General features: G+C 40.8%; 1 protein-coding gene across 5 annotated transcripts; it reads right to left on the reverse strand.

Annotated features, from left to right (window-relative positions):
- Positions 1–4,312: 4,312 nt before the first annotated feature.
- LOC135497077 (neural cell adhesion molecule 1-like) lies at positions 4,313–24,221 on the reverse strand. 5 transcript variants are annotated; one of them, XM_064786778.1, is made up of 11 exons: positions 24,113–24,221; positions 19,062–19,385; positions 17,667–17,960; positions 15,025–15,327; positions 12,863–12,910; positions 11,472–11,519; positions 10,155–10,301; positions 9,559–9,580; positions 7,922–8,034; positions 7,501–7,724; positions 4,313–6,831 (listed from the first exon to the last, which is right to left on the reverse strand). In XM_064786778.1, the coding sequence occupies exons 2-11, from the start codon at positions 19,315–19,317 to the stop codon at positions 6,655–6,657; spliced, it is 1,632 nt and encodes a 543-aa protein (XP_064642848.1). In that variant the 5' UTR covers positions 19,318–19,385; positions 24,113–24,221; the 3' UTR covers positions 4,313–6,654. The 5 variants fall into 5 exon arrangements, with proteins under 5 accessions (XP_064642848.1, XP_064642849.1, XP_064642845.1 ...); XM_064786779.1 differs by lacking the exon at positions 24,113–24,221 and adding an exon at positions 21,243–21,718 and having other exon boundaries at positions 19,248–19,385; XM_064786775.1 differs by lacking the exon at positions 24,113–24,221 and adding an exon at positions 21,243–21,717.
- Positions 24,222–26,850: the final 2,629 nt, after the last annotated feature.

Genomic DNA, 26,850 nt, shown 5'->3' on the forward strand with positions numbered 1-26,850 from the left:
ATCAACTAACGGACAAATGAAGACAACTGTAAAATGTTTACACATGTTTATTGCATGCGGTTAACCAGTACTAAAATACAACCAATGTTTCATATCGGAAACAGATCCGCAAAAATCATAATCTTCATAACATATAATCTTCCTAACATATCATAGACGTTGTACGGACAAGTCGGAATCTATCTCAGAATGGATGTTGTTGGGCCGATCTTCTTCTTATTTTCTGAAAAAACGCCCAACCGGATTCTAAAGCCTGCTCGGCAGAATCTGATGACAGCCGTTACGTTAAATCGGTGCATTTGATAGTAATAAAAATAGTAATATTGAGAAGTTCGACAGCGCTTTTCCATGTTTCCCTGTTTAAAGCGCTTTTGGGATACTATGTTATTACCGTCGAATCGGTAGATGTCGTCCTGGGTACCCCTAAAAGTTACCCAGGACGATCCTGGGTACCTTTTAGGACACTAAAAGTTACCCAGTTTGAAATTCGCGCACTTTTGAAACCTGCCGACGAGGTTCTTGAAAACGGTACTTCTGGGTTTTGCAGTGCACGAAATCAGCTCAGTTCATCAAGGTCTCATTAGGGAGGGGTTTTTTGTATTCATGCGCGGTCAACCCCGTAGTTCCTAAAATCATTGATTTCTCGGCCCTCACAGTATGACAGTGTTGATTCAGCAGTTGTTTTGGCAAAGACATGTTTTTTTTGGAGTTTCTGAAACCTAGAGCGCTACTCAATAGACGGCTAACAAGAAACTACGCATTTACTGTTGTTGCCGACGTATGTGTACACTGAACTTGGGATGTGCGTCGGCCCCGTGTTGAAATGCCGTCCAGTGCCAGTTGGTGCGTTTTTCGCTGATTTGTGCAAAATTCAACATATCTCAAAAGTTCAATGGTTGACCCTCGTTTTTTTTTATGTGTGTAGCGTAACTAACTGTCTTTCATGGGAGAATGGTCACTGTAAGAATTATTCAGGAAGAAATGTATAATATTTGGGGTTTTTCGTGATTATCCGGCCCGATTGGCAATATTGCCATTTGGGATGGTGAACAGAGCTAGGAGCCAATGCGACGCTTATGATTTATTTAAAGAAATAAAATGCCCGACTTAACATCCTGCAGAATCAGGGGAATCGGGCGTTTCCAGTGATATACAGTACAACACAAATGGGTTGTCCTCATGCATTCACTTTGGAAACGCATTTTAAAATAGATGTTACGTCATGTTGATGGGGCACGTCATCATCGCGTACATTTGGGAAAAACTCCCTAACGAGACCCAAGAAGGATGATCTGATTTTGTATTTGCCGTCCACGACGTAAATTATCTTCTTCTCAATCTCTCTTCCCTTTGAAACAAATTTCCCATCTCTAAACGACGGTATTGATTGTAAATAGCCATCTAAATCATCGGCAGAAACTCGCATTTTGACCACGTGTGTTTTGACAGGTGTCAAAAATTCCAATGAATTCCTGCACTGCAAAACGCTAAGGTACCGTTTTCAAGAACCTCGTCGGTAGGTTTCAAAAGTACGCGAATTTCAAACTGGCTAACTTTGTGTCCTGAAAGGTACCCAGGATCGTCCTGGGTAACTTTTAGGGGTATCCAGGTTGGTCCTGACATCTACCGATTCGGCGTTATTACCCCGGTCTTCATAGAAATCAATCAGCGGTTTCAAGGGGCAACCAGAAGACGCTCTCTTCGACCTGTACAAACTCTACATTAGCTGCAGTGATGTGTAGATGTGCCAGTCTTCTTTTCACACCGATGCTTTTTCAGGTACATGTAGAATGATGAAGTGACCCTCCCAAGACTACATCTACAAGTGCATATACCGTATTTGCCTTTCTGACATAATCTTCATGTAGCTCAAATAACCTGACTTCTAGAATCTTCGTAACTATTACAAGAATGGTAAAATATTCTCTCATTACATGAATTTCTTAACAAAGATACTGATCCCCATCAATGGAAGTGACTGATTAAGTAATGAAAACCGGCTTAGAAGAGCTATGTTTATCACATCGATCTTCCTCTCAAATTAAATTATCAGTATCAAATCTTGAAATCCAAAGGGATAATATCTTGACCAATACTGTTTTTGGAATCGTTCGGACTGACATAAAATGAAAATGTCCAAGTAACAAAATGTCTACAACAAAATATCTAAGATGATACTTCTCAACAACATCAATAAGTTGCCCCTTAATTAAAATTAAACTGACAGGCACATTAAATGAAACGAAAAAAAAATGGTGCAACTATCTAAGATGACATATTTTCCATAAACACACAAAAAATCACCGGGTCATATTTTACTTTGGTACCATTTTTAGGTTTTCGTTTTTCTCAAAAAACGAAAACCTATTGCTTTGCTCGTGTTTTTTCTTTCTTTCTTTTTTCTACGGATTTTTGTGCAGAGCAAATCTCAGAGATGGTGATAGCTGTAGATGTGGAACTTATTTCATATGATAGGCCCAAGTCTGAAGTTGATCCTCCTTGCCCTAATTACGAAATTCATGGAGGGGGTCGGCCGCTAGGGGGCGCTAAGTGAAAATCTAATAATGGCTTTTTCTCCATAATGCGCACTCCGATTTGAACGAAACTACTTTCAACTGATGCAGAATCTTGTTGCGCATAAAATATATAGGGTGGCGACCCAAAATTTGTCAACAGTTTTGACGATAGATGGCGCTGACTGAAAAAAACCTAGCGGTGGGTTCTGAAACCAAACTAATGACGCGAATCACATTGGGTCTTACTAATTTGCGACCCTATTCGACACTCTAAGACAACTTTCCACAACAGTTTTTTATTGCAACGGGTAATCCTTATTAATTTTTTAATAATCTACAAACTGGATTTTAATAAATTGTATACATTTTGTAGCATTTATTGATAGTTTAGATAGTGATTTGAATCGAGAGCCATGTTGTCGGTTACTGTCGCAATTTAGTAGGCTGTCATTAACAATTCGCCATTTTGCATTCGACATTCGATTTCGACTGGGTCGGTAGGTAATTAAGTTTTTTTCTCGAAAGAAATCAGCAATTGTGGAAGTGCAAAGAGGCACAGGCTACTGATTTTACTTTTGTAGTATTGACCAGCAAAGTTAACTTCGTCGCTTTTTTAGCGGTTACCCTAGGTTAGGTAGGTAAACCGCAGGCTGTCCAACGATGTCGCGTGGCCGGGCAGCGTCGGACAGCGTCTTCGTCACTCGTGCACGTGGTCGTGTGTGTGTGTGTGTTGTGGCGGCGTGCTGCGTGCATTGCACTGCACTGTGCGGGATCATACAGTCAAACCTACTGTATTAAACCAGAATTGATGAATGCACCAAGAACATCTTCTTCAAAATAAAAAGTCAACAAGTCAAATCGAAAGCATCAAGAGATTCATGGTTTTATTCATGAGATAATTATACATAAATACTGTGGGTATGTGACAGTTGCCTTTTTAGACGTAATACATTAGACGCATCATCCCAATTGTTCTTTGGCCAACTTTTTACTCTTAGCACAGTCAGAATTCACTCTGCTCATTCGAAATCCTGTTAATTGACCTCAAGCACAACAAAATGACGGTTTAAAGGGGCACTGCATTCAATCGAGAATCGGTTTCAGCACGACCACCATAGAGGGAGGCGCCTATCGGCTAGGAATGAAACTAAGAAACACGTTATCTAAATTGCCATTGTTACCTCTATTAAGTCTATTAAACTTTCTTCAGGAAAGCATAATATCCCATTAGAATGTTTGAAGAAGCTGTGTGGAAGCTTTGACGGCAATACATCACTGAACAAACTGCATTGCTGGGTATTTTAGATACGTTTCCTGTAGTTCCATCGTTTTACCGATGGGCACCTCCCTCTACGGCGGTCGTGCTGAAACCGATTCGCGATTGAATACAGTGCCCCTTTAAATGACATTTCATATTTTGACATGCAGACAAAACGCACGTGTTTACAACACTACGTAGATCGCTTTTTCTCCTATATGCTACATCCGATTGAAATGGGATTGGTTTCATCATGGAGGATGCAGAAATAAGAAGGCGCACAAAACATACTGGTCTGTGTCGCACTGAGCTCCGAAAGCCAAATTTATTGAGCAATAGCCCACTGGGTTCTGGTGTGAACATCAATCTCTCCATTCTCCTCTGACATGTTACATCATGTGACCTCCAGGTGCCAATACCAGTTTCCCCAAACACTGCACTGTGCGGGATCATACAGTCAAACCTACTGTATTAAACCAGAATTGATGAATGCACCAAGAACATCTTCTTCAAAATAAAAAGTCAACAAGTCAAATCGAAAGCATCAAGAGATTCATGGTTTTATTCATGAGATAATTATACATAAATACTGTGGGTATGTGACAGTTGCCTTTTTAGACGTAATACATTAGACGCATCATCCCAATTGTTCTTTGGCCAACTTTTTACTCTTAGCACAGTCAGAATTCACTCTGCTCATTCGAAATCCTGTTAATTGACCTCAAGCACAACAAAATGACGGTTTAAAGGGGCACTGCATTCAATCGCGAATCGGTTTCAGCACGACCACCATAGAGGGAGGCGCCTATCGGCTAGGAATGAAACTAAGAAACACGTTATCTAAATTGCCATTGTTACCTCTATTAAGTCTATTAAACTTTCTTCAGGAAAGCATAATATCCCATTAGAATGTTTGAAGAAGCTGTGTGGAAGCTTTGACGGCAATACATCACTGAACAAACTGCATTGCTGGGTATTTTAGATACGTTTCCTGTAGTTCCATCGTTTTACCGATGGGCACCTCCCTCTACGGCGGTCGTGCTGAAACCGATTCGCGATTGAATACAGTGCCCCTTTAAATGACATTTCATATTTTGACATGCAGACAAAACGCACGTGTTTACAACACTACGTAGATCGCTTTTTCTCCTATATGCTACATCCGATTGAAATGGGATTGGTTTCATCATGGAGGATGCAGAAATAAGAAGGCGCACAAAACATACTGGTCTGTGTCGCACTGAGCTCCGAAAGCCAAATTTATTGAGCAATAGCCCACTGGGTTCTGGTGTGAACATCAATCTCTCCATTCTCCTCTGACATGTTACATCATGTGACCTCCAGGTGCCAATACCAGTTTCCCCAAACGAAAACCGTCGATCTGGCTTTGCCAGTTCTAGTTCTATTTAGTTTGCATCGATTAATGTTCGTGCAACACAAAAATGTCCATTACTTTGCCAATATCACAAGGTACAATATTCATACAATTGTAACGAACATGAACAAAACCCTAAATAAACGAGGCCTTAACATCTTGAATAAAATTAACAGAAAGTCACTACACTAGATTTGACCGAAGCATTGAACAATCGGCACGTCGACATCCAGCTGGCACCAATTGTGTTATACTTTCAAATTTTTGTATACGAGGTATAGCAGGAGTATAAAAAAAGTATCTCACGGTTGGTTCTAACCTTGGAACATTCCAAAACCATGAAACCACCCACGATACTACCCACATTTTACAGTATTATACCTTTTTTAATGTTCATTTAGATTAATGCTTGTTCATTTATATAAGAAGTGAATAAAGAGATTTCTATGCTGAAAGAGTCGCCGAGCCAGAGTTGTTGGCGTCATGTGGAGCGCTGGCGTTTATTGAAGAGTGTCACTCCAAAACGAGACCAACGCCATATCTGAATTTTCTGAGTTGGTTTCCTTATAATCTTCACCAATCCAGTTAAATTTGAAATAACACATAAAATTGTCTTGATTCTATTTGCCAAAATATGACTTGATTCTAATGCATTTTCAAGTTCATTCCAAACTTAAATCCTGAAATTATCTTTTTCTAAAAATTGTCCCAAATGGTCAGTCAGATCTCAATTTCCAACCTAACTAATCATTTTACCAACCTTTGGCTTCGGCCAAATTTAATGCAAACTTCTTGTGTCTAGTTACATGATCGTATAATTATAACATGATCTACTTGTATATAACCTATTAACAAATATATAAAAGCACTGAGTGATATATTTATGTACATAAAATTCAAATAAACAAAAAGGAAACAGACTGTTCAGAGATGATTAGAAATTCATTGAACTGCAGTAAACAATGCACTAGAACAGGGTGTAAGCCAAGGCCTGCCTGAAATCCACAAGCCATGTTCAAAAATGCCTTGCTACACAGACGAAAATCATATTTAGAGATCAGAGTCAGTCTGCTGCTACAAATGGCGACGCATAATGGCAAGAAGGCGTATTACTCTCCTGGCCAGGTTAACCCCTCGTCCAAGTGGTCCCTTTAAATGAGCATTGCCGTAATATATAACCTAATATATAATCGGCGCATATTCTATAAGCACTGTGCATCCAAGCATACAAAATCCAATTACATGCAGCAACAGATTTGAAACAAGGGAGTACAGACTTGTTACTAGAGCATTTCATGCAGAAAATAAAACTATTCACTTATAAAAATGTTGCATCGAGATCTGGATTACATTCCTGATTGTTTGAGTTCATATAGGCTCGATGTACAGCTGAATGCGAGTCTATTTCAATTGCCCAGATACACATGTACAGGAAATCTTCAATGATTACGTCGTATGCATGGTGTGTACCAGGACATGAAGACACACATTGACCAATTGTGAAACTAAGTAATGTACTGCACAAGAGCTTCTTCTTCCTCCTCCAAAGGCGGCGCCTTTCGGTTGAAATCAACAGTTGAGTATGGTGATGGCTGTTCAGTCCGCCTAACTGGAAGTTCGTATTTCGGATTAGCAGGTTGGAACGAAAGCTTCGCGTACACTGTTCCGTCCACTCCAATTTGCTAAAAAAACAGATGGGTACCTTAGTTGTTGCACACATTTTGAAGATGCAAGCCCAAATCTTAGACTGGATCTTTATCGGAGCAATTTATCACCTTGCCAAATGTGCGACAATACTTTACGATCTATCGGTATTTTTCATAATACAGTTAAAGACCAATAATGGAAGAAACGATGACAATATATCCCACCTCTTTTGCCTAATATTATGTCCGGTTGTTTAGGCTCTACCCATCGAGGCGGTAGTAGAAATCGGGTATTGTCGGACTAGGGAGGGGATGCAGTAGAATTAAAATTCCTGTTCGAGGGTTGTCAAAACGTTTAATAATAGTCATTCACGCCTAAATTGCAATTTCGTGCACTTCCAAAATGAGATTTTCGTAATCCACCTGAATAACAATTGTTTGGAGTTGCATTCAACCTGGGATCAGGCATTGTATTCCTACGTCTGAAATGTCGAGAGGCTGAGTATTTACAACAGCTGGTACCAGGATGGTTGCAATTGGCTATCTTCATAAAATATACGGATATGACGCATTACTAATGTTAGTACGAGGTGCTCAAGGAGATACTGTGCGTAGGAGTTCACCAAAAACATATTTTTGTCCAGAAATTGAGTTGCTGTGTTTCATATTTTCAGGGCAGTGCGGGTCATTTGATGGTCAACTCACCTTAGGCACACCTCCACTGCCACTGTTTTGCTGTGGCTGGCTCTTTCTTTTCACATCCTCGTATAGATGTTCCTCAACAGGACTTGCGGGCTGTGACGTACTGGATGCCAGCAGTGGCGGGCGACCCCCTTTCGGAATCCCGCTCTTGCCGTCGGGCACGTTCTGGAGAGCACTCTCGGCGTCCTTCTGCGTGTCCGACACGACATCAGGCGTTCGGAGTTTTGCTGGAAAGTTCATTTTTACTGGTTAGGAAAGAAAAATGATTGAGGATCGATTTCAAATCATAATTTTGTGAATGTTTCCCAATTTCGATTTTTTTGCCCAATGCACATAATTAAGTAAATCCCGGCAATGTCTAATTCCTATGTCATGACGGTGGCGACCAAGGTGTATTTCTTACTCATTCAGAGGCAGAACTTACATTTTGTACCATTGCGATTTCTATCAGGGTCGCATTCTGAACGTGGAGGGGAGTGACGCATCCCATGATTGACTTGACGTCCTAACAGGACTGACGGGCCAGTTACCACATTGCTACGGAAACAATCAAAAGCAAAGTATGCTAAAAACATGCATTCGGATCGGAAAAACACCTAAGTCACCAGGATATGAATAGGATACGGTACGTATGCAGCATTCTGAACAATCAGAGTTAATCGGTCCGTTACCTTCCTCATACCTCTGAAGAAAACCATGCCATAATTCTGTATCTCGTGCGCCTCGAGTTGTGGTGAGCTAATCAGAACGCTGCTGTCAAAATTGTGATTTTTCATGAATGAGTCATTTATTTATTCTCGGCTCCAGTCTTGGCATGCTGCCAATATACACTTTCGACACAGCGTTTTTGAACGTAGAAGACTAGAAGCGAGTTTGCTTAAATCATGATCGAAGTGCGCTCTTGTCACAGCCCATAATATAGCCTCGATCCGCTGCGCTGTACATCGAGCCTATGTGTTACCTCGAAAAAAGCCAGGAATTCCAACCCAAACGCATTTGAGCTCCACGCCATGATGAAAAACAGGAAAACCCATCCGTGTAAAAATAGTTTGAGGTCACCAGGCTAGCCAACCAATCAGGCCATTGTTTCGTCAACGAGACAAGACCACAAATGATTTTTAAGCCTTTTAGCAGTTAAATTGTCAATGTTTGACCGCGACACATCAAAGAATGCGTGGTGTTGTGAATCTGAAATTTAGATTATGTTATTCCGGACAGTCGGGCAAGTAAATGGTGAAAAATAAACTGGTGATTGACCACGGAATTTTTTTGATAATCGACAAATTAGACAGACTTTGATATTTCCACTCTTTTCAGCCAACTGGCAGAAAAAACTCAAAACACACCCCCTATTACCCAATTAGCAAAATTCGAAATTAATTTTTTCATCAAATAATTTCTTTATATCTGTAGACTTGCCACAACAAATATTTTTTCAATACCTCTCCAAATATGTACTTGAGAGTTAAAAACATGCACTCGTCTAATTGATAGGCCTCGACCCTCCAACCTATGAATATTCATTAGTGGTCTTGTCTCAAACCGATCATTTTCGCAATAGGCCACCACGCACTTCGGCCCTTTTGGGGACAAAGTATTGGTCTATCATGTCACAGGCCTTCTGATTGGTTAACATCGGCGGTAGCGTGCGATCTAGTGAGAAATAACAGAACCAACTCAAACAGGTGGGGGGGGGGTTGAGAACCGTAACTTTTTTTGTCTTTTCTCCTCGAAAAATCACACCAATCATGATAAATTCGAGCATCTAGAAGTTCAATCAAAAAAAAGACTCTCATTATTTTCTACCAGTCGCCCCTTCAGAAATATTTCCCAGCAGCTACAGGAAAGATCATTTGCTATAAGAACATTTTGTTCGATGTTACCGTCAAAGATGTCAAATAGAGAGATTTGGGTTGAATGCAGACATGCTAGACTTATTCCTAAATGTATGCACCTGGTCGACAGGTGGAGTATATCGAAAACCACTGGTTATGCGAGGATGCAATTTAACATGTTTTTTCTTTCTTTGTAGACTCACTTTGATATTTCATCCGTACTTACTTTTGCAATTCTTGATTATCACCTGAAGAAAAGGAGGAATGCATTAGATGGGGAGCCGAAAGAAGACATTTGCGTGGCCATTTGAAATGACGAGTTCATATGAAAAGACGCTAACACGCCTGTACCGCAGAGCACAGCATATACCCATTGCTCCCTCCTCCAAGCCTAAGGTATAACATCGCAAAATGACTGGTAATTTATGATTGATTGGTCTAGGAGTGGAGCGATACGTCATCCGTTTCTGTCATTGGAGATTGCAGCTTTTAGATCATGCCAGTGCATCGGTATAACTGCGATTTATTTACACGGCGGAAGACCACTGCAATGGCAGCAAGGCAGCATTCTTGAATTTAGAATCGGGCTTAAGACGATGGGGCATCTATCCCATCCAACCCATCATGTGACAAAACTTTGAAGCCCATCGGGTGACTTGTTTTGCAGAATGCGAAATCCCAGATGGCTGCCTGGAAGCTGTACATGTATAGGATCATGGATCGGCCTGAAATTCGATAGATGGTTCGTTTTCCCGACCCTTGGTGGTACAGACGTATCTGGTAAATGGTCTTTTGTGCTCAAAATTGAAAATTGTGACTTACTCTTTTTCTTGCCTCTGGACTTCTCCTTGCTTTTAATAGCGATTACGACAATGCCGATGGCCACCAGAATCGCCACGCCCCCTCCGGCGATCATACCGATGCCAATGATATATATATTGTTCGCTCCTTTCGAGGTTTGGGATTCTTCTGCAAAATTTTATTGGTGTCCATAAATTGATGTATCAACAGAGGTCAAGGCACATCTATAGACCATGATACTGTCATCAGTCTATGAGGCAAGGATCCCTTGATTGCGACTTGATGCAAAAACGAGATTTCGCCTGCATGGTCATCCGCCGATTTGCCTACTGCGCATGCCTTGTTCGGAATCCTGACTGCACTCTGGCTAACCTGTGTAATTTCTAAAACTGGTTTGCGCAAAAGTGCGCACATCTATTTTTGTTGATTTCAATTATCAATTCCCAATTTTCGTTGCCCATTGGTCTACCACCAGTTGACAATCGGTAAGATTTAGCGAGATATCGCACATCATTCCGTAAAATACAGTACATTTGGCCACGTCAATTGTATAAACTTCATGCTTGTCTCTCAAAATATTGAGCTTGCAACAGTAAAGGTTTATCGAGTATGTGGCGTGTTAAATTCTTTCAACAAATGCTTGTTCTTAGTTTGTAACCATACTATGAAAAGTTTGATCCGACATATAGCATAGTTCAGTTATATCAGTGTCTTTCAACATAATTTATTGAAAGACTCTGGTTAATACCGAGCATGACAATGAAAAAGTAACTTTCAAACATTATTCATTTAGAACCCTTCAAAAAATGTATAGAAAGTACGTTTCCCGGCCGATAGTTTCCATTAAGACCTTGACAAATACTAAATAGAAAGTCCGCTTCCAGCTTTTTCCTTTTAGAACTTGTCATATAATGACGAAAAAGTACGTTTCAAACATTTTCCATTTTTGCACCTGTCAAAAGAATACACAAAACAACTACTCATCTGAGGTGTTTACTGACACACTATTGCTTGAGTTACTTGAGAAGGATACTGTAAAGTAAGAGCAAGTTGTGGCTAGAAAATCCTCATTGACGGTGACTATGCATTGTAGAAATATAACCTGCGTGCACTCACGTGGTGGGAAAGGTATTTCGTGCAAGGACTTGTGCGCACTAGAAATAACGAATAACGTGTTTTTCTACTATACATTTATCTATATAAGAGCTGAAACAAAATTGGAAAAGCATCAAACATGTTCAGAAAAATTGTTTACGGAAGAACCAACACACTGCAATGAAAATCAGCCTATTCCTTTAATGGGAATCCGTCAGAGGAGCTGACAAAACAACTACTCACCTGTGGTCTTTACTGACACACAATTACTTGAGTTACTCGTGTAGGACACTGTAAAGTAAGGGTTAGTTGTGTAGGACACTGTAAAGTAAGGGTTAGTTGTGATTAACAAAATACTCATTAACTCTTTCACGAATGAATGTCAAAATAATGTTCTTTGAGAAATGGCACACTTTTGCTTGAGTTACTTGAGAAGGATACTGTAAAGTAAGAGCAAGTTGTGGCTAAGAAATCCTCATTGACTGTGACTATGCATTGTAGAAATATAGCCTGCGTGCACTCACGTGATGGGAAAGGTATTTCGTGCCATAACGTGTTTTTCTACTATACATGTATCTGGTTCATCCCCATTTCGCCTACACCCATTTCGCCTACACCCATTTCGCCTACAAAATTTACCCGTTTCGCCTACTCACCATTTCGCCTACTCACCATTTCGCCTACACCCATTTCGCCTACTCACCATTTCGCCTACTCACCATTTCGCCTACACCCATTTCGCCTATTCACCATTTCGCCTATTACCCATTTTGCCTACATCATTTCAAATGTTTCATGATAGTGACTTCAAATTCAAAAGATGCTTCAGCCTTCTAGTCTAATTTGAAATGTCTATTGGTGCCAGAATTTTGTAACGCTTTTAGAAATATGCAATTTATCCAACTAAATACCAACTAAATACTATCAGACGAACTGAGTAGGGTCATGAGTAGGGTCATGATTTGGCTGAAAACAGTGGAAATATCATGGTCTCTCAAATTTGTCCAATTTGAAGAAAAAAAATTCGTGGACAACCACCAGTTTTAATAAAATTTCAACATTTACTCGCCTGACTGTCTGGAATGTCATATCCAAATTTCAGATTCACAACCCGAAGCATATTTTGATGCAAGGCGGCTTAAAAAATCAATGGTGGTCTTGTCTCAAGAGGCCGGGTTGAAATGATAAAGTGTGGTAAAGTTTAACTGGGAAATATGCTATAATATGAAGGAAAAAAACCAAGCTCAACAATTCGTAAAATTGTTCAAATGTCCAGCGCACACCACTCTTTTCCTTTTTAGTAGGCGAAATGGTGAGTAGGCGTAATGGTGAATAGGCGAAGTGGGTGTAGGCGAAATGGTGAATAGGCGAAATGGGTGTAGGCGAAATGGGGGTAGGCGAAATGGGGGTAGGCGAAATGGGTAATAGGCGAAATAGGTGTAGGCGAAATGGGTGTAGGCGAAATGGGGGTACACCCTTCCCACCATGTATCTATATAAGAGCTGAAACAAAATTGGAAAAGCATCAAACATGTTCAGAAAAATTATTCACGGAAGAACCAACACACTGCAATGAAAATCAGCCTATTCCTTTAATGGGAATCCGTCAGAGGAGCTGACAAAACAACTACTCACCTGTGGTCTTTACTTGCACAATATTACTCGACTCACTCGTGTAGGACACTGTCAAGTAAGAATAAGTTTTGACTAACAAAATACTCATTAACTCTTTCACGAATGAATGTCAAAATAATGTTATTTGAGAAATGTGACCCCCCCCCCCCCCCTGCCACAGGTATAGTATTGACTAAAGCGACGTAGAATCAGAAATAATTCTTCAAGGTTAAAATTTCAGTTGCGGGCAGATAATCTATCACCCTCTCAGGAATCTGGCACCTAGGGGAGGAGGTGTCAATTTCACACCTCAACATTAAAAACACATCAAAATTCAATGAAATTCCTGGCAGAAATGCCTAGGGAATTCAAGTCGATGCATTAGAGACATCTATGGAAATTCTCAAGGTAACATACGTTCATGAACTGGAATGGAGCTAAAACGTAGATTAAATCCGAGGCGAAGCCGGGGTTTCGGCCAACACTTTAGCTCAACCTGATTGATGTTAGTGATGGCTGTTCTAGCTACTTTAAATGCCATAACTCCAGGTTTTTTGCCATTTTCTGCTGTAAGACGATTTCAAAAGTGTACCTAACACTTTATACAATACAGAAAACCAAATGCAATTAGCTCCATCCATTTTGAAGATATAGCCAATTATGTGTTTGACAACTTGATTACCTAATCAGGCTAGCAACTGGCTTGTTAGAGCCAGGCGGTGGGTTCAGCAAAAGTTGTGATGTAGATCAGGCTATCTGTACATGTCATGCAATCATAAAAGCAGGAGGGCCTTAATTAATTATGCACACCTGGAAGTAATGTGTTTCATTCACTATGGTGTATTGTGTGGCTCCGAATTGTGTCAAGGATAGCACAAAGAACAATCGAATGACGGATGGGACCCATTTTCATGAATTTCCAAAGCCAGTTGAACGAGAGAGGAGGAAGCTGTGGATTCGGAAGTGCAAACGTTTGGAGTGTTGGAAGCCTGGGCCTTCGGCCAAACATTGCAGTGATCACTTTCTCGATACGGATTATCACATGAAGCCGGATATCTGCATCCAACTGAATATTAAATGCCACCTGTTAAAAACAGCTGTTCCATCTGTATTCGATTTGACCAACCCCACTTACATGCGTCACTTACATCACTTTCGTCCGAATGATCACTCTCATTATGATCTAGTGATATTAATGGCTCGAACATGTACGGCTCAACGTTTAAATATCCTTCTGTATCGACCAAAACATCCTCAAATTCACTGCTCTCACTCTCTGAACTGTATGCGGAAGCCATCTTGCTTTGTTCTGACAAGCCTGATCTACGTCATCAAAAAATCCCTGGCGGCCACATGTCGAACTAATCTAAAGTTGTGTGTGGTGGGAAATTCAAATAGTTTAAAATTGAAAATTGAAATAACTAAATAATGACTTTATTATTAGAATTTTTTTAATGTCTGGGATCTTGTTTTTTTAACCCTCAACATATTTCATGAGTGTCAAGCATGTTTTCAAACCTAGATATATGGCCTTTAAAGTGTTCTTTGCTGGACGCTAGGACCCAACGCGCCGCGTAGCGGCAAAATAGCGAAGCTGGCGAAACATTTATAACGGGTCACCGTGGCCTTATTATGGACTGATAGCGCGATTGTGGGGTTGAAACTATTTTTCTGTATATTGTCACGAGGAAATAAAAGCACGCGACCTTACGCCGACCTATTGATGTAAAGTGGTAATTAGAAGGTATATAGTTCAGGAAATGTTAATAAAAAATCATTCCATATCGTCTTTTGAAAGCATTTTTAATTGTAAAAAATACATGCCTAAATCACAGAGTCTCTGCAATGAGCATCTTTATCACAGAAGTCTCGCGCAGCCAGAAGTTCTTCACTTATCAGTGTGGCGCATGCCAGACCATCTTTGTACGAGACGTTTTCCTGCACGATGTATGTGGGCAGAAGCAACACTGCGCAAGATTAACTTGGGCAGGGGCTTCCTCATTGAACATCAACTGGCATCATGCCTAGTGTCTCTTAAAGCACAGTCAACAGACACCACTATACCCCCTCACACTCAGAAACCACAAACGCCCACCCCTTCCTGCTACCTTAATACTTCTGGTAACGGTGTATACATTGTAGAAGTATAACCTGCTTAATGGAGATCCGTCAGAGGAGCTTACCTGCTTTGACAAGCTTAAAGTTGAAAACCTTGGCCTGGAATCCAATCGTTTTCACCGAACAGGAATAGTTGGTATGATCCGAGGATTTGACATCATTGATTTTCAACTTGCTTGATGTTGGCCAGGAAGTTATTTCATAATCTGGTGATGTTCTCGATAGGACATTGCCATCCTTGGACCAGGTGTAACCAGTTGTGACTGGAGTTGGGTTTGCGATGATGAACAGTTCAAACATTGCCTCCTGGCCAATTTTGCCCGCCACTTCAGATTTCATTTTGGCTTCTGGGTCTATCCTTGGAGAGTCTGTGGGAGAAAGAAGTTTTGAGCATCGTTAGGTTATGTAATTTACATGTATATATTTAGTACAGGAGTGCTCTAGTGCTGATATGACTATTCATACTTCTTCAACACGTGTCACATTGCTGATACATGTATGTGACCTGATCTAACAAAGTACGCGCTGGAAGCATTTCGAAAAAAGAGAAGGAAAAAAGGTGAAAATGAAAAAAAACCTCAATTCTCTTCTCTTCTTTTACCTTAACTTTTGCAAAATTGTCTGAAAAAATATAAGGTTCACGTTTTTGTTGTTGAGCGTATAAGGAAATTTCGTTCGGTTTTTTTCAATGAAATTTTTGTTGCACTTTTCGCAAATCTAGTTTAACTGCAAAATCTGGAAACAGTTAGATACATTTTTTTAGGCGGTTGCATGTCTATAAATTTATTTTATATACTATTTGAAATTCAGTGAAATCCGGCCATTGTCAGACCTACGAAAGCCCAGAAGGCTCATTCGACAAAACTTACTTCGACAAAATTGACTTCGACAAAACTCACTTCAACAAAGACTTCGACAAAATTGATTTCGACAAAACTCACTTCGACAAAACTCACTTCGACAAAATTGACTTCGCCAAAATTGACTTCGACAAAATTGATTTCGACAAAACTCACTTCGACAAAATCGACCAATCAAATCGTGTTTTACATACCTACCTATGTGTTTTACATAGGTAGGCCAGAGGTCGGTATTTAGGTCATAGTAGCTATCATGGCGGTCAAGGATCCACCCAACACGAGGGTATCAATCTCTGATGAGCAAAACTCGTTCGTATTTATTTTCCGAAACCGCGAGTCACTAAAGGTAGAAGAGCTTGTCAAGTACACGTACACTACTTATAAATGAGTTTTATGAGTAAGGGCCTGGCCTAACGACCTGCGGTAATTGTAAGACGCTGTCTTTACTGTAAAATCACGGCACGGATATCTGTTTGTATGTATCGTGATATACTACCATACACATAAAGCATCTGTCTATATAAGATACATGTCCACAAGAAATGTAGTGAAGCAGAATATAGATACGAACGAGTTTTGCTCATCAGAGATTGATACCCTCGTAATGGGTGGATCCTTGACCGCCATGATAGCTACTATGACCTAAATACCGACCTCTGGAATACCTATGTAAAACGGTAGTTGATAAAGCTTGGAATCAGTGAAACCTTGGAACCAGTGATAAACCTTGGAATCAGTCCTAAAAATGCATAAAAACATGAAATAATGCCATTCGAACCTAACGTGGTTACGAATCAACATTTGGAGCTTATTCTTACATGATCAGATCGGAATTTTATGGTAATTTAGAAATCTGTCGCATATCCGATTCAATAGTCTATATTTTAAAACAACCCAGTTGTACCTCGCCTCCAGTGTACAGTACTGATCTCCCAAATATGGGAAGACACGCCCACCACACACCCATAATATGGACCAATAGCGCTCCGCTTATAAATACGCCACCACCACACGGGGCCTTTTCGATCAGACGAGTTGCCTGGGAAGTTGGGGGCCTGTCATGCATTATGCATGGATAAGGTTGACGACTATGTCTAGGCCTAATTATCTATGATTGACTGATATTTTATAACAAACGATGAATAAAAGAAGCCTAGTCATGTATGTTTATTACCGAAGTTTGCGGATGAAAAATTTCCTTCGCCGTGAGCGATTTCTTACATCTTCCAGTACACATCGAGGGATGCAGAGATCTTTGTGACGTCACCAGTTCTAAGCGGGTTTTTTTATTCACGTGTGTTTGTCCTATGATCTCGTGCATCTAGTACCGAGCATAATACTATATCGTCTATGGAATACAAAACAATCATAAAAACTAATTTTTGCTTCCATTGAAGAGAAATAAAATATTTTAACGACCACAGCGCATTGCCAATTGATGACGTCATCCTCCACATTAAAAATGTTGGCTTCTGAACGAACTGGCAAATTGCTATCAATAAAGTCAGCTGGGACGAGACTGTCAGTTGGGAGGGTATAAATCGTGGAAGGAACGCACCCGATTTCCCGCGCTATTTCCAGAGTGATTCCATGGTTTACATTGAATATTCCAAGGTTTATCAGTGTTTCCAAGGTTTCACTAATTCCATACTTTATCAACTACCATGTAAAACACATAGGTAGGTATGTAAAACACGATTTTATTGGTCGATTTTGTCGAAGTGAGTTTTGTCGAAATCAATTTTGTCGAAGTCTTTGTTGAAGTGAGTTATGTCGAAGTAAGTTTTGTCGAATGAGCCTTCTGGGCTTTCGTACAGACCTTACGAAGAAAGCCAAAACAAACTTACATTGTACATTAAGGATTGCCGACGCCTGTCCCATTCCAACATCGTTCCAAGCCTTACAAGTGTATGTCCCACTCTTATCGTACGGGATACGCGTGAACTCCACGAACTTTCCATTCTTCGTGTTAGTGTCGGAGTCCTGAATGACTTGTTTCTCGATGGAGCCATTCTTCATCCAGAGCCACTGGTACCTAGTAACGAGCTCTGGGTTTCCCCCACTGGTGTCGCACTCAAAACGCACAAATTCATGTTCATTAACAGTCGTCTTGTTGACTTTTACTTGAACGTTGTGTGGAACTGCAAATAGATGAAGTCCTCAAACCTAAATTAAAGGGGATATGAAGTCAAAGAACTTCCTGCTCTTAAACCAGACATTTAAGAATTAAAGGGCCCTCGGGGTGTCGCTCAAATGGGACCCTAGTGCATGCATCCCGACCTTTTGTCAAAATAAATCCATACTTAACGGTTTAACATGGTTTGTCACAAGATAAAGCCATGGGTTGTTTTTTTATCTTAGACTTGTCTGAAGTGCACTCGCCTGACTACATGTCCCCTCAAGAGGCTCGTTCTGCTTTTAGGCACGAAACTATTAATGAGATATTTTATTATTTTCACAGATGATGACTTTTTCTTTACCATCGTTTACCCTTGAAGTAATTTATTAACTCGTGCTCTAACCGGGCGCACGCTGAGTTTGTACTGACATTCATGTCATCTCCTAGCTTAAATATCACTCCAAACACAAAGAAAATGAACAGCATTTCAAACCTTTTTTTGTCTCGAGCACATTGATATTTTGCACTAATCAGTGTATTACATCGGATAACAAATTTAATTTGGAGTCAGAAGTACGACAACACCCTATATTCATGCCCCACTGAGGATTTCATATTGCAAAATCAATCACTTTTGACATTCCTTTCAGAACTCCATTCACAACTCTAAATGACATACATGTAGCCAACAAAAGATTGCGCATTATTTAGATGATTTCACCGCTGTCACAGTGATAAACCTGCAAAAATTTGTTACCACGAAAACAAAGTCCCCGAAATATTTTGTTAATTGCACATTCATTCGGGCCATGTATGTGGTTATTATCAAGTATACTTGTTATTAATGGGTGTTTAAATGTAGTCATAAGTAATTTTTGTTTTATCTCCCCTCATAAATAATTATTCTTTTCACTCTTTTCAACGGCAAATCGCCACAGATCACAATTATATGTATGAAGAGAAAATACAATGGTAAAAAATGACTGCCGCGTGTCTCGTTTGATTTAATCAGTATTTATTTAGTCAGATGACGCGATAACCAGATGCTAAAAAAGCATATGATACTTTTCCCCCTGGTAAGCCTGCCGATATATTGGCGGTGTACAACTACCGACGAACTTACCTAAAACATATAATTTCAGATTAGCTGTGGCTGGTACCCCATTGGCCTCACACTGCCAATCCCCGCCGTCCGAAATTTGAACGTTACTCAATTGAAAATACTCCTCATCCGTTCTACACCGAACGTTTTTTAATCTTGATTTATACCCTTCTGCGACAACTTCACAATTATGCGTCAAATACACACTTGTTTTGTGAAGTCTGTCCTTGTACCATGTAACACTTATGGCGATTCCATCCGCAATGGAACATTTCATCGTTATCGTTCCGCCAAGGCGTGGATGTGAATTACTAAGGCTATTTTTCACCGTTATTCCAAATGCTCCTGAAAAGAAAATTGAACAAATGAACATCCACAAGGTACGATACTCTATTAACACATCAATATCCATATGACTACTTTGAAGTACTTTAAGACAACATCTGAGGTTTTTTAATTCAACTTTTCGGGAGATAAGCGAGGCAACAAGCTGATATTTCCTTTTTGTACTCGAAATTCCTTTTGCTTGCCCTACTTCACTGCTTTGGCACTGACCACTAGGCGGTTCTAGCTATAATGGCAGTGTGATTCTTATTACTAATAGGCGAGCCCTAAGTTGCAATACTTCATTTCGTGTACTGTAGATGTTGGCTGTTTCTTCAGGGAAGCTGCAAATCCCCCTGAAATTTTGATTTGGTTATACAAATTCATGTAGCAGGGTAAGTCTCTAGGCTTTAAGTAAGAGGGGTTGACTGCATGACTTACCAGGTAAGTATTGCACCAGGAGGAGTCCCAGGCCTAGTATGAGGAAGGGGCGTTTGGCTGCATGACTTACCGGGTAAGTGTTTCACAAGAAGTAGTCCCAGGCTGGGTAGTATGAACGGATTCTGCCGCATGACTTACCATGTAAGAGTTGCACCAGGAGAAGTCACAGGCTTAGTAGGAGGAAAGGAAGTCGGCCACATGACTTAACATGTAGGAGTACCACCGAGATGAGTCCAAGCCCGAGTAGGAGGAATCATTACCAGCAATCCCCAACTTTATTATGCCGCTGCTAAATGCAGGCGCTACGATCGAGTTTGACACGTGACCCAATTTAGCCAATCAGAGCGTTCATCAATAATAAAATATATTTTTAGTACAAGAAATCAATGCCTTGTGTCAGTTTTATGCCTTCATTGTGGGTTCACAATTTTGAATGTACAGTGTTCCAGCTCATCAAAAGAACAGGGTTTTGTCTAGAATCACGGTTTTCCGAGTTTCTCCTTGTCAACACTGTCAGGAACCCCCCCCCCCCCCCCCCCCCCCATCCTATCTACCTAGCCAACACCCAGACAGAGGTTACCAAATGACAGAGCTGAGAGAGCCCAAACATCTGAGGAATCCATGCAACAGCAAAAGCTTTGGCAAATATGCTGAAGAGAAGGATGCAATATAATATTTCGGGCTTGGTCACCCGCCTACCCCCCCCCCCCGACATGACCCTTCCCAGCCCTAGTGTCCTTAATTGAACCATCCAAAGATAGGGATCTTAGGCCATAAAGTGGACAAATAAAGCAAGAAGTTATCAAAGGGCAGTCATTCTCATATCTTCAAAGATCACTTGAGGTCCAGCTTTTCATGTATGTTGATGTTTGGACATATATTCTCTCCTCAAATCCACTTGGGACGCCAATTTGGACCCCCCTGTGGACATGGAAAAATTTTCAATTTTCCCAATGGCATGTGTTTCAGTATACTCAGTATGATGCTGCCTTCTGCAGGAGCTATCGGCAAACTAAATTTGCAAACTCTATGTGATTCAAAAAGGCCACAGAAGTCGGCCAATTTTCATGTTTTCTTAGAATTTACATTAGGAAAAATTGCAATTCACGTGGTATTTTCAACCCATAGGTGGACATGGAAAAATTTTCACCAATCAACTCAAAATTTGGCCTGCAAATGCCTTGATAGTCATAGAATCACATACGCTATCGGCAACTAGGCTTTAGTTACACAGAAAGCCGTGAGATGTCTCTCACCTCGATCTGCTATAGAAAACGTATGCTTGGCCCTGGAAGGGAGTTTGGCGCATGCGCAGTTAAAAGGTTGGGAATTGCTGGTAATGTGGAGGCTGACTGCATGACTTACCATGTAAGAGTTGCACCAGGAGGAGTCCCAGGCCGAGTAGGAGGAATGCCGGAGGCTGACTGTATGACTTACCGTGTAAGAGTCGCACCAGGAGGAGTCCCAGGCCGAGTAGGAAGATGGGAGATCGGCTGCTATACATGTCCATCATGAATCAGCAAAGAACAACGGAATAAACATTGTTAAAGGGCCTTGGTGACAAGCCCTTATCACACTTCAGATGGTGTTCCTTAAGAATGGGCACGGAAAAAAATCAAAACTATCATGTAATATACCAAACTGCAGAAATTTGCACAACTCCACCTTTAAAAAGTCACATGGGCTATGATACTTTGGCATCGTACATGTATCAAGACCTTCGATTCCAATTGATTATGTATAAAGCAACTAACGATGATTGTTACGAACAAGTTTGAAGAGGACTACATGGAACACGAATATCCATATTATATCATATGTTAGGGATTAATTATTGCAATCATCCTGACTGACAGTGCGTAGGTTGACATGTAAATCAAGTCTTCCGAATGTGTAGAATATGCATATGTATGTATAACAAGGAAGAAGAATACACATTATTAGAGGAAAAAAAGAACTGTTCGTCTGATGGTTCTCTTCCAAAATATTTGTGGAGTGACTCATGAACTATGCATGCCTGATGTAGTGTTCAACTGATAATGACCAAATGATGTAGAAGATAAACGAGGTCACCATAAAAAAACTTAACGAGCAGAAAGAACGGTCTGCAATCTTGGCAAAATAATATCCTGAAACTGCAGAAACTCAGCCTCGTTCTGATTCTAATGTTTGGTAATGTATTGGTACTGCAATGTACTACCTGTCTGATCAAGAGCAGTCAAATTATGTGCCACTAAAAGTGTCCCCTGCGACCATACAGTTACCCACATCAGTTTCAATCATGCTGATATTAGAAGAATAGGTTACTCACTAATTCTTTATTTTGATTGAGTTCTGGACCTGCCAGGACTGCGTGACTAAAACTTCTTAACGTCACCTTTTATACACCATTACCCTCACCCCTAATGGGTAAATAGTCTAGCCCAAATATAGAGCCTAACCAACACTTAGTAATTAATAAGGCGACCAATCAGCACATAGCTGTATCAATCTAAGATCACCAGACAGGGCCTAGGGCAGAGGCTTAGTAACCAGATGCTAATCAGCAAGTTCACAAAAGGGATCAAACACCATAACAGATAATCATAGCAGAACAATGGGAGAGACCAATTAAGGAGTAAGGTGACAGCCAGAGAAGAACACAGAATAATAATACTAGACGCAAGGGCCCAACGCGCCGCATAGCGGCAAAAAAGCGAAGCTGGCGAAACATTTATAACGGGTCACCGTCACTTATTATTGGACTTATAGCGCATTTACGGGGTTGCAACTATTTTGCTTTATTGTGTCACCAGGAAAGAAAAGCATGCGACCTAACGCCGATCTATTTGTATAAAGTGATAATTGGAAGGTATATAGTAGGAAATATCAATAAAATAATCATTCCATGTCGTCTTTTGAGGGCATTTTTGATTGTAAAAAATATATGTGTACGTCACCGTAGTCTCTGCAATGATAATTTTATCAGAGCAGTCTCGCGCAAGTAGAAGTTCTTTACCTACTAGTTCTTCACTTATTAGTCTCAACGTCTGGCGCAAAGCCAGACGTTTTCCATTACGATTTCACTACGATGTTTGACAATAAGGAGCAGTGCGCGAGATATGCTAATGAGCAGACTTCCCTCGCTTGAGTTTCTGAAGAATGTTCCATATCGCGCTATGCTCATCACTGCTGATTATGACAGGCGTGCAGCGGTAGGTATCTGCTCCCCAACTTCCACCCTAATACGGTACAATAAGTTACCATTTGATGAGAATGGGACAATGCCCTCACTGTGTATGGAGTCATAGGGATAAGAAGACATTATTCATTAGTGTTGGTACAAGTGATTTTGCCCAAAAAGCATGCGCATTCAAAAAACAAAATATGCAAGGTATCACGTACATGTAACATGACCATGACGACGTGCAGAAAGTGCACTGGCCAGTGCATACCCTATGGCTATGTATAGTAAACATGGTAAACATGAACAACATCATTATTCATCGGCAGTTCATTTTACTCTGAGCTTTTCCTGAAACATATTGCCATGATGATTAGGCCTACCATGTACCATGACCAATAACGGCACTAGATCATGTAGATGTCAACAAGTTCACATGAACCGTATAATCCCGCATAATCCCGCATGGCGCATGTGGGGCATGCGTCTAAACCAAAGCCCCAAAATCACTTGTTTTGGTCTATTTCACTTGTGTTTCCCCCGTCTCCCAGTCCATAATACATTTACAGTTTACAATCCCCGATCATGGCCCAACAAAAGGTCATCGGTTGACTAAAGCCAAGGAACACAACTGTTCAATGGATTTATAGTTGAATGCGATCAAACTACATCTTTTCAATCGTGGATTGTAAATTTAACCCCATGGGCCTAGGGAAGGCCCTATAACAATACTTTCGACACAGTTATTATCTCCGCTGCCTCCACCATGTTACACACAGTGCTCACTGCTGATTCTAAAATGCGCCACCTAGTCAATTGCACTATCGTCATCACCTCATCATACTTCATTGACATTACAGGCACACATTGACATAGACCACTGTTGCAATCAACGACACAGTCGCTATCCAAGTAGCATTATAGAGATTATTATCATTATCATACCTCATTAGCATGTGAACCAATCGCGTCGCGTCCTTTGCGATCACGGCAAAGCCTCATGGAATAATGTCTTTCAACATTGAATAATTTTTCATATTCCATGCCTACAACTTCAATTTCTTCATAATCCATGGCTAGAAGTTCAATACTAATATAATATCCAAGATAAAGTTACAAGAAGTAGTCAATAGGGGTCTCTCACCTCTCACTGTATGTCCACACTATTCACGCTTGTACGAGGAATACATTCAATGCTGAATCTAACAACACCCAGTGCCCTTACTCTGTATATTAGTCACTGGAAGATGGCCCATTTCACTCCTTGCTTCTACTCATTACCAGCAATTCCCAACCTTTTAGCTGCGCATGCGCCAAACTCCCTTCCAGAGCCAAGCATACGTTTTCTATAGCAGATCGAGGTGAGAGACATCTCACGGCTTTCTGTGTAACTAAAGCCTAGTTGCCGATAGCGTATGTGATTCTATGACTATCAAGGCATTTGCAGGCCAAATTTTGAGTTGATTGGTGAAAATTTTTCCATGTCCACCTATGGGTTGAAAATACCACGTGAATTGCAATTTTTCCTAATGTAAATTCTAAGAAAACATGAAAATTGGCCGACTTCTGTGGCCTTTTTGAATCACATAGAGTTTGCAAATTTAGTTTGCCGATAGCTCCTGCAGAAGGCAGCATCATACTGAGTATACTGAAACACAGGCCATTGGGAAAATTGAAAATTTTTCCATGTCCACAGGGGGGTCCAAATTGGCGTCCCAAGTGGATTTGAGGAGAGAATATATGTCCAAACATCAACATACATGAAAAGCTGGACCTCAAGTGATCTTTGAAGATATGAGAATGACTGCCCTTTGATAACTTCTTGCTTTATTTGTCCACTTTATGGCCTAAGATCCCTAGCTTTGGATGGTTCAATTAAGGACACTAGGGCTGGGAAGGGTCATGTCAGGGGGGGGGGTAGGCGGGTGACCAAGCCCGAAATATTATATTGCATCCTTCTCTTCAACATATTTGCCAAAGCTTTTGCTGTTGCATGGATTCCTCAGATGTTTGGGCTCTCTCAGCTCTGTCATTTGGTAACCTCTGTCTGGGTGTTGGCTAGGTAGATAGGATGGGGGGGGGGGGTTCCTGACAGTGTTGACAAGGAGAAACTCGGAAAACCGTGATTCTAGACAAAACCCTGTTCTTTTGATGAGCTGGAACACATTCAAAATTGTGAACCCACAACTTGAAGGCATAAAACTGACAAAAGGCATTGATTTCTTGTACTAAAAATATATTTTATTATTCGATGAACGCTCTGATTGGCTAAATTGGGTCACGTGTCAAACTCGATCGTAGCGCCTGCATTTAGCAGCGGCATAATAAAGTTGGGGATTGCTGGTAATGTTCACCTATAGTCTCATTGCAAACGCCTCAGTTCTATGATATCACATTCACTTTCAGCTGTCATGCAACGCAACAACTGTGCTATCTGCCATCGCACATCAACGAAGAAGTGCAGCCGCCCACATTCCACCTCACGTCTGTCCGACCAGCTGCAATCCTCGAGGACGCCCCACTGTACCACGATTTCACTACAATGTTTGACAAGAAGGAGCAGTGCGCGAGATAGGCTAATGAGCAGACTTCCCTCGCTTGAGTTTCGGAAGAATGTTCCATATCGCGCTAAGCTGACCACTGCTGACCATGACAGGCGTGCATTGGACTGGTACAGGTTGGAACTGAACATTGAATATGCTGGTGGTGACGCTTTCTGATGAGAAGTTGGTCGTGACTGATGCAGTATCCTTGGACTTGTCCACAGCATCGTTCAATCATTGCTCTCTGAGCTGCCTTGATTCTGTACCCAAATACTAAGACCAAATGCCTGTTGACTGTGCTTTAAGAGAGACTGGCGCCATGCCTAGAGATATGACTGACCCCTATTGGCAAATTTGTATGACTTTATCTTGCCTACCTAGCTGCTGCCTATAGTCTCCCTTTAACTGCGGAACACTTCAAAGTCGATAAAATGCCATGTTCCACCTTTTAATGTGTTCAGACCGCCATTTTCAAAATAATCAAGTCAGGACACTGCCTTCTAGTCTCATAATAAATTTTGCTTTCCTCAATATATAATAACATTTCTTCTTCTTCAATGCTTTCATCATTCCAAACTTCTCCTCCTCTGACTTTTACAGGGGTACAGTCATGGCAATCAAAACCCAAATACTGAGACCAAATGCCTGTTGACTGTGCTTTAAGAGAGACTGGCGCCATGCCTAGTCTCTCTTAAAGCACAGTCAACAGACACCAACCCCCTCAGACTCAGAAACCACAAACGCCCAACCCTTCCTGCTACCCTAATACTTCTGGATTTGGTATCCAATATTCTAAATACCGTCACACAATCCATGGATGCATAATGTTCAAAGGTATTGTTAAATAATATCATCTTAAGCTGAAAGATACCACACCGGCTATACATTCAGTACTTTCATGGAGCTCATTTCCCAAAACAGACTAAAAATGACCTGATTCTATGATGTATGAACTGCATGCATTTTCCTATTAGTATACATCTGTTGTGGTATCCGGTAATAAAGGCACTGGAAAAAAAGGTACGGAAAAAATGTTAACAATCGGGCTCTAGCTGACGCCCACAGAAAAGCTTCTGTAGAAATATAAGAAGCGTCTCGGGAGGAATATGGGGTTGCATCACACCAGAAAGAACAAATCCCGTGCTAAAGAAATAATTGAGATCCTGCTCAAAGACTTTGATCCCTCCATAGTTTGTGAACACGTTCCCAATCGGGTTCAAAGGAACCTTTCATTTTTGGTCAACATGGACAAACTGGTCGATCACCGGGATTTGCTTTCAGATGGAAATGGTGTGTATCAGTATAATAGTGAGAGAGCAACATGTATCCCAATTGATAT

This window comes from Lineus longissimus, chromosome 12 (genome assembly GCF_910592395.1).
Source record: "Lineus longissimus chromosome 12, tnLinLong1.2, whole genome shotgun sequence".
NCBI lineage: Eukaryota > Metazoa > Nemertea > Pilidiophora > Heteronemertea > Lineidae > Lineus > Lineus longissimus.

What these genes read in the sequence shown, in the direction of transcription:
- LOC135497077 (XM_064786775.1), bottom strand. Translation starts at nt 21,318, where the DNA reads ATGATGGACATGTATAGCAGCCGATCTCCCATCTTCCTACTCGGCCTG. An exon ending in GTCCAGAGGCAAGAAAAAGA is followed by an intron (nt 9,581 to 10,154) that starts GTAAGTCACAAT and finishes CCTTTTCTTCAG; the next exon opens with GTGATAATCAAGAATTGCAA. An exon ending in GATAATCAAGAATTGCAAAA is followed by an intron (nt 8,035 to 9,558) that starts GTAAGTACGGAT and finishes TTGTTTCCGTAG; the next exon opens with CAATGTGGTAACTGGCCCGT.